Source organism: Amphiura filiformis, chromosome 14, assembly GCF_039555335.1.
Source record: "Amphiura filiformis chromosome 14, Afil_fr2py, whole genome shotgun sequence".
In the NCBI taxonomy this organism is placed as follows: Eukaryota; Metazoa; Echinodermata; class Ophiuroidea; order Amphilepidida; family Amphiuridae; genus Amphiura; species Amphiura filiformis.
In genome coordinates, this window is record NC_092641.1 from 56,371,436 (window position 1) to 56,380,569 (window position 9,134).

The 9,134-nt window shown below is 37.6% G+C and overlaps 1 protein-coding gene across 1 annotated transcript; it reads right to left on the reverse strand.

The window, feature by feature from the left end:
* Window positions 1-5,375: 5,375 nt before the first annotated feature.
* LOC140169516 (uncharacterized) lies at window positions 5,376-6,182 on the reverse strand. The gene has a single exon (XM_072192777.1). It carries the CDS (start codon window positions 6,180-6,182, stop codon window positions 5,376-5,378), a length of 807 nt encoding a protein of 268 aa, XP_072048878.1.
* Window positions 6,183-9,134: the final 2,952 nt, after the last annotated feature.

Sequence of the window (9,134 nt, forward strand, 5' to 3'; positions counted from 1 at the left end):
CGAGCTGATCATAGTATCAGTACTAATAAATATTAAATTTATGAAGGGTCATATAGATATCTAATCTGTTTGGCAAAATATGTATATATATTCCAAAGTTAGTCACCTGAAAAATTATACTTGTTATATATATTTGTGTATATATATTTGTGTGAATATATTGTATAGTTGTATATAGAATAATAAACTATGAATTCTTTCCTCTATATATGTTGCGTATATCCATTTTTTGGGGTTATTGTAAGTTGTTAAGTATGTCACTTATACAATGCACCCAAACATCCAGAATTATCTATATATATACCGTAAAAACTCAATAGTTAGCATATGTGCTTACTATCGGCGCTTTGAAAACATGAAATTGTACCAAAGTCGTATGCGCTTTACCAACTGGGCCAATGGGTTTGAGACACAAATTTGCAGGTTTACTTGTTTGCATATAACTATGTGTATCAATGATTTGCTCAAAACCCTTTACACTTTTGTGGATGGTGCACTTCATGTTTTAAAAGCGCTCGATAGTAAGCACATATGCTAACTATCGAGTTTTTACTGTATACACGAATGTGGTCACCCCCTAATTTGATAGCAATGCATTTACTAGACTATGCCTAATTGGCCTAACTCTCCATAGAGTCCCATGTTAAAAATGTTAACCACAAGTCAAAGTCAGTAGTCCACTTGGGAAACTAACAAACAGAGGGAGTACGGTGACTGAACTAAAGATCAGATATGAACATCTATCAATTGAATACCTGAGTGGAAGAAGGGCCCAACTCCATCAAAACTGTTTTTGAGATATTAAGGAAAAACTTAATATTTGGAAAAGTTTTATAGACATAATGTTGTCATCTTCAGGGGACCTTTAACACATGAATATACAATATTACATACATTCAAAATTATATATGATGTTTCCATGGCAACGGTACAGGTCTTAATACAAGCTGGAGTTGGGCCCTTCTTCCACTAATATACTGTAAGTGCCACTTCCGTAACCAGATGTGTTATAAAAAGCTACAGAAATTTGATAATTATCCATTAGTTGCACATGTGATATGTTAGCAAGAAAGTTTATTGTAGTGAAAAGCAGTTTTCATGGATGAACAAAATTCCACTTTAACCCAATATTTGTGGAAGAAGGGCCCAACTCCATGGAGTTGGGCCTTTCTTCTGTGAAAACCATGATTAAGTGTACGTGGAAGACTATTTAGAGAGTGGATTTTGGCTCATCTTTCACACACAAGGAAGAACTGTCTGCTGGCAATAAAATGCTGGGTCTAACTCATTTTTGTAAAAAATTGGAGTTGGGCCCTTCTTCCACTCAGGTATTCAATTGTGCACAAATTAATTAAATCAGAGTTTTAAGTAAAAATGCAATAGCCAGAATATGCACAATGGGCAAGTGGACTACGGAAAAGTCTATGTATTTACTTGCTGTCTACTGTAGATAGCAATGCATGTATTTTTTCTGTCCACTGTAGATGGCAAATAAACTGCACACAAAAATCGCATTTAAAAGCAACAGCAATAAACCTAAATTACCAGAATTAATGTAGTCAATAGATGGGAAAATTTGTTCAGCATATTTTGATACCTAATTCGGCATGATCGATGTGACACTATTTCTGTAACTGATACCAATTTGGAGAAAAAAGCATTTCAAAAGTGACAAAATTTGCATAAACTTCCCTCTCAAAACACAGGTGTTAATCTGTCATGTTGTAATAAGGCTGTTACAAAAGCCAGCTGGAATCACCCTGAAGGAGGAAATATTGAATTATGTCACTTTTGAAATGCTCTAATTTTTCATTCAAAATGGTATAACTGGAGGGGGGAATAAAATAGCATCATGTTGAATGAGGTGTCAAAATACGCAGAACAATGTACATTTTCCATCTATTAAGGGGGTACTACACCCCTGGCCAATTTTGTGCCTATTTTTGCATTTTTCTCAAAAATTATAGCACATTAGTGACAAGTAAGATATGTATATTATAGGGGCAAGTGCTACAACTACTGTACTAAAAATTCAGCAACTCAAAGCAAGTAGTTATTGATTTCTTGAGCAAAAGTTGGTTTTCCCTCATTTTTGACTGTAACTCCACAACTGCTGTCTGTGCTGAAATAAAATTTCCAATGCAGCAGTTGTAGTCCTTGCCCCTATAATATACATATCTTACTTGTCCCCAATGCGCTATAATTTTTGAGAAAAATGCAAAAAAAGGCACAAAATTGGGCAGGGGTGTAGTGCCCCCTTAATAACTTTATTTGATAATTTAAGTTAGACCCTTTAAAATCGCTTGTTTTAAGTGTATGAATACTTTATGTGCGCACTGCACAATATACATGTGTTTGTTGTCTACTGCATGTACACAACTGGAGGCAGCAATGCATGTATACTGCGCCAATAAAGTATCCTTACACTTAGAAAAATAATCACAATTTCAAAACTGAACAATATTGGAGTAGATTTGCTTTTTTAATAGATGCACTAGTTAATCCTGCACATTATGACACCACATTGAATCCAATGTGACCCCAAGAAGTAAAGTTACAAGCAATTGAATAGACAAAGGTCCAGTTAAAAAAATAAAATAAAAATAAATTTTGGATTTATAAAAAGGGGCTTATATAATAATAATAATAAAAATACATTTATAAAGCGCTATAAACGCAGTTTCAAAGCGCTGTACATTAAAATAACAAAATAAGTTTTACAAATATCAAGATACATAGCCTGACAACTTAGTATACCACTGTAAATATTTAAAAACAATTTATAAAACACTATGAACCAGCACAGAAAACTTATTTAAAAATATCCTTTAAAAACAACAATTTATGCACACATATACGTCTAGCCCTCTTCTTTTGTTCCATTATCTATTGTATTTCTTTTGTTCAAAGTCTGGTCAACTGTCGATTATATCAAGTAATGTGGACAGGTCAAGATAGTCTGGACAGGTCAAGATAATCTGGACAGGTCAAGATAATCTTGGTCAGGTCAAGATAATCTTGGTCAGGTCAAGATAATCTTGGTCAGGTCAATAAATTTTGAACAAGAGAAGTACATGTTCATATTTAGAAACACTGGCCACATTATTTGACTTTTTGGACATTTCAACAAACTTAAAATGCATCTAAGTTTAATATATTTTACACGATCAGCATAAATTATTATGCAAGTTTATGCATTTTAGATTTCAATGAAGATGGTAAACAATACTTGTGTGTATTGAATGACACCAAGAACACCTTTATTGAATAATGCAAATTAGTTTGTATTATGTTTTAAAGCCTGTATAATTAGGACGAGGATGTCAATCTACCTTTGTCCCCCCTCTCCCAAATAACGCAGATTCCGACAAAGTAGGTAACAAAACAAGAGCCATGAGGTCTTACAAATTAAGTTCAACCAAGGATATTTTGCACCTAAAATGCAGTACATTACAGGCCACAAGACTAGATGTAGAAAAACTACAACAATCTGCGGCCTAACCCCAACCAAAAAAGGTCGAGGAAGGTACCCAGGAATATGCCATAGATGAACTCCTGGATGGGGCAGCTTTAATTAGCATGAGGCCGCATTGATATGTAAATAGCGTATTATTATTTAAATTTGCGCCCAGACGTATTGAGGGCGACAGTCATGTTATCCAGACGGAGAATGGCTGCATCTGCCGGGCATGTCAATTTGCTGAGTGAAGGCTGATAATCACCTTTCTGTATAGGTAATAAGCGAGTATATTTCGTGTACCAGTTAGTTATAACAAAAAATTAGTATCATATTAAATATATTAAATGTATAAACTTTGAAATTTACATGAATTTGAAGAGCAGAGCTTCGAAATGTACCTAAGTCAGGTGATGTGAAATTCTGCTGCGTGACCCCCCTCTGCGTGGTAGAATTATATTCATAAAACATTGAATTTAACAGATATCATGGGTAGCCAACCACGATTTATCAGCATTTAAAATATATGTGAATTAACAAAGATAAATAATAAAGAGTACAAATGGCAATTAACTAGTAAACAAGCCTGAAATCTTAAAATGTTGCCACGTGATTTCCCGAACACATGATATGTTAACATGTGACCACTATTCAGATTTACCGTAAATATTTGGAGTATGCTTGCACATCATGCACATACACTGTGCATTTCTTTACTTCCGTATAAAATCAATAATTCATGCTGGGAGCCAAGTAACATTGTCTGCTCAGAGCAGATTGGTATTTTATTTTACTTGAGAGCATAATAGAAATACATAAAGACGAATAAGGCGCCATGATGGAAGGTCAGGTCGGGTATCAAAGGTTATTATAACTTAAATACTACTTGTATTTCCCACCTTGCCTCTGTCACATATTTCCTTCATATTATTGACAGCAAGTCCTAATTTTGACTTTGCTATTGCAAAATGTCATTTCATATCAAATTAGTAGACTTTCTTTGAAAAACATATCACTGGTGCCTGATGGGAATACCCGTCCGCCATTTCATTAAACTGGATCGTTTTCGCCTGTTTTGTGCCCAGATGTATTGGGGGCGCGCTATACTCTCATTGAACAGGCACAGTTCGCAAAACTAACCACGTGGTTATTTGCCAAACTCAATTAACATGATCCAAGGGGTCGAACATGAATTATTCATAACGAGCTATAACGGATCGATAACTGGCCTCACTTTCTAGCTAGTAAACCAGCTGAATTTTTCATAGATTTTGCGTTGCTAATAGAACAACCGTGAATTTAGTGTCACCCCCTTGAATATGCGTTGATTTGGTTCAGTACATTTGTTCTATAAGTATATTAAAGATAAATATAAATTCTATGGTGTTAAATGAGTTACCGCCATGTCTAGGTAAAACACACCCACTTTGACCTTTGAACTATTTACATATTCATTATTAATATTACGAATATGTATAATCGAGTGGGACATGACCACAAGTGAATTGAATAGAATCTCCGGTTAAAATCAATGCTGTATTGATTTGATTAAATCACTTTCAATTGACACTAGATAAGACTTGTAGACTCAAACGCAGGACACACGGGAAGAATATTACACTGTCTCGGTGTGTTTTTATTTTTGGAAAACCCTAAACTTACACAAGATAATCATATCAGCTTTTCCAGTTTGTCTTTTGGAAAATGAATAAACCATAACAACAAATTCGTTTATTTTGGCTTGGTAATGTAACCTTACGCAAAAACATAATATTTCAGACGCACGACATGTTATGGCAAAAATTATTTGAACAAAATATCCTTTAAAAACAACAGTTTATGCACACAAATGTAACAGTAATGTAACCTTAAACAAAACGTATTTCAGACACACGGCAAATAATGTTATGGCGACAAATTATTTGAACAAAAATGTTTTCAATTTAGATTTAAAACTGCCAACCGATGAAGCACCCCGGATTGTCTTTGGGATATTGTTCCACAATCGGGGTGCTGCGACGGCGAAGGCCCGATCACCGTACTTGGTCTTGGTGCGAGGCCCGGGCCTGAAGAGGAGCTGCGAAGAACTGCGAAGATTTACTGCCGGAGTATAGTCCGATAATAGTTCACAAATGTACTTGGGTGCAATACCATGGCGAACTTTGTAAGCGGTGAGTAGGATCTTGAAGCAAATGCGATCCTGGATCGGAAGCCAATGAAGCTGGCGAAGTATTGGTGTTATGTGCTCTCGACGTCTAGTCAAAGTCACAAGTCTTGCTGCCGCGTTCTGCACACGTTGCAATGATGCAATCTGAGCAGCTGGAAGACCATGCAACAAACTATTGTTACAGTCCAGTCTTAACGTGACGAATGCATGGATTAAACGCTCAGTGGCAGGTCGATCAAGATATTTACGTATCTTTCCAATTTTGTGAATACCGAAGGAAGCAGCACGGCAGATGTTACGGACGTGTTGCTTCAGAAGTAATGTACTGTCTAACACAACTCCAAGATCTTTGGCAGAATCAGATGCTTTGATATTGGCATCACCAATACATAGTGGAGGAAGAGAAGAAGCTTTTCTGTGTTGAGAATGAAAATGCACAATTTCAGTCTTCGCATCGTTCAACATAAGCTTGTTGGTGATAGCCCAAGCTCTTACATCGGCGACACACATTTCAAGTTTATTGACAGCCACAGGATGTTCAGATGATTTCAGGACCATATACACCTGTGTATCATCGGCGTAGATAACATGTTGGATACCACTATGCGCACTTATAACATCACTTAATGGTCCAGTATACAAGATGAAATCCAGAGGACCCTTAACCGATCCTTGAGGAGTACCCCAAGGAAGGGAAATGTGTCAGAGAGAACTTTGTCCACTACAACAGCTTGAACGCGGTCTTGTAAGTATGACATGAACCAGTTCAGCACTGTTCCTTCTAATCCGTATCTGCTCTGCAAACGTTCGAAGAATATAGAATGGTTGATGGTATCAAATGCCGCTGAGTAGTCTAGCAATACTAACACCGCTTCATTGCCAGCATCAACAGCTAGCAGCAGATCATTCATCACGCGAAGCAGCGCGGTTTCCGTGGAGTGATATTGACGGTACGCCGATTGTGCTGTCGAGAAAAGTCCATTTTCTTGCAGGTAGGTTTTCAGCTGGGATGCTACCACTTTCTCTAGAACTTTAAAGGTGAACATTAAATTTGCCACTGGTCTGTAGTTATTGAGATCATTTATGGGAAGGTTCTGTTTCTTGATGCGCGGTTTTACGTGTGCCGTTTTGTAAATTGATGGCACAACCCCCGATTTCAAAGAACCATTCATGATCTGCGTAATGTATGGCAGTAATACGTCAATGCAGTCTTTCAGTAGAAATGTCGGTACCGGATCCAAGTCACATGTTGTTGACGCAGATTCTTTGATTATCTTCAGGACAGTCTCTTCCGATACCTGAGAAAACTCTGTAAAATGGCTGCTGCAGCTCTCTGGAATGTCCACACTGATCTTAGGTGGAACGGTTGCATTGAGAGTGTCACTTATTGACTTCACTTTGTCATGGAAAAAGACACCAAAGTTGTTAGCTAGGGTTTTGGCACAGGTGTGCTCAGGCAAAGTTTGTGCAGAGTTGGGAGAACAGAGCTTATTTACACTACGGAAGAGATCTTTGTCATCACTCTCCGAAATTTCAGTCTGGTAATGCCGACATTTGGATTGTTCAATAAGATCTTTATATGTCTTGCATTGTTCCTCATAAAGTTGCTTGTCAATTTCGAGATTGGACTTGATCATTTTGCGTTCCAGACGTCGCTTAACCCGTTTTGCTTCACGAACTTCTTCCGAGTACCATGGTGCATTTGGTCTCAGTGTAACGTTTTGGTCTTTTCAGGGCATGATTATCGAGTAGTTCACGGAGCACCAGGTTAAACTGCTCAGCCAATGCAGATGTATTAGAAGCAGTAGCCAAAGCAAGCGGAGATGATCGAATGTCGTCTTTAAACTGATCAATGTTTATGTCGCGTAGTTTGCGATAAGTCACGCTCTTTCTTGAGGTTGAAGGACGAGGAAAGTCAAGCACTGCAAATAATGCAACATGATCCGAGGGTTGACCTGGGAGCAGCTTAGTAGCACACACAGGGTGGTCAACCTTGCGAGTGATTAGGAGATCTAAGGTGTGACCGCCCTTATGAGTAAAAAAAAAAGATACAGCTTCCCTATCGGTATGGTCATCAACATGGACATTGAAGTCCCCAGTCATACTGAAATGACTACATATTGTCATTGTTTCCTCCAATAAAGACGAGAAGTCGCGTAAGAAAAATACAGATGTTAGTTTATTCTCGGTGGAAGGCGGAGGCCTGTATATGGCAAACAGCCTCAACACAGATGAATTGTAGGTCACCGAAAGGTCCATATGCTCAAAACTGTTGAACTGTATCGCATCATTCAATGTCACCTTCAAAGCACTTCGGTAAATCACACAAACACCTCCTCCACGTGATGGGCGAGGTACATGGCAGTGTTGGTAGTCCGGTAATGTCGAATTTAAATCTGCAATGATAGTATCATCATAACCATTTCCCCATAACCAAGATTCGGTGATGATAAGGATGTCCAGATCTTTGTCCATGATCAGATCACATATGGATGTCATTTTCTCGTTCATAGAGCGTGCATTCCAAACACCGATTTGAAGTTTGGGCGCTATTACTGGCTGCGTATGTTTTGATACATGACTATTTGGGCGTGAAACCTCAACCTTGATTACATTAGGTTGCTGGTTATGTTCAATGGGTATTGTAGTGAGGTTTAATTCTCGCTATTCGCAATAAAGGGCGCCGCCAGTTTTGCGATGTAATCGTGATGTATCATGGGAAAAGGTCGACATCCAAGTCCGCGCAATACGAATATTACCATGCTATTACATAGGAACACGTGACAATATTTTTTAGTTTGTCAAAATAAAGGTGTTACACGCGAATCGATACTCAATAATACTTAATAATGTGATTTGAAATGTGCACAATTAATTTTTTTTTTATTTTTTTTTGTGTAATACCGTTATATTGACAAATTAAAAACATTGTCACGTGTTCCTATGTAATAGCATGGTAATATTCGTATTGCGCGGACTTGATGTCGACCTTTTCCCATGATACATCACGATTTTCCCATGATACATCACGATTACATCGCAAACCGCTGGCGGCGCCCTTATTGCGAATAGCGAGAATTGAGATACACCTCTAGTCCACACCACTCCACGCCATACATAAATTCTGCCAGTCACATTTCCCCAATATGAAATTTTTTTAAAGTAAAATTTTAATTTTAATTTTACTTCATTAAAAATTGGCGGAGGCGGGGTTCGAACTCACGGCGGCGGACTGCTTTGGCCACACTATGAATCCAGCGCCTTAGACCACTCGTCCACTTGTCTTGTTGGAATTCATTTGAAACTTATTTGAAGATATAATCGCAACTTCAACATAGGCAGAAAACGTACCATATTTTGGAATTTTATTTCAAATAAAAACATTTATGTGTATTATTAGCGCTCAATTGTTGTTAACTGCGTGTTTTATACAAAAAATCCAACGATAAGCATGATAACTGGGCGTCTATATGGACAATACATTATATCGATTTTGACACGTGCTTGTGT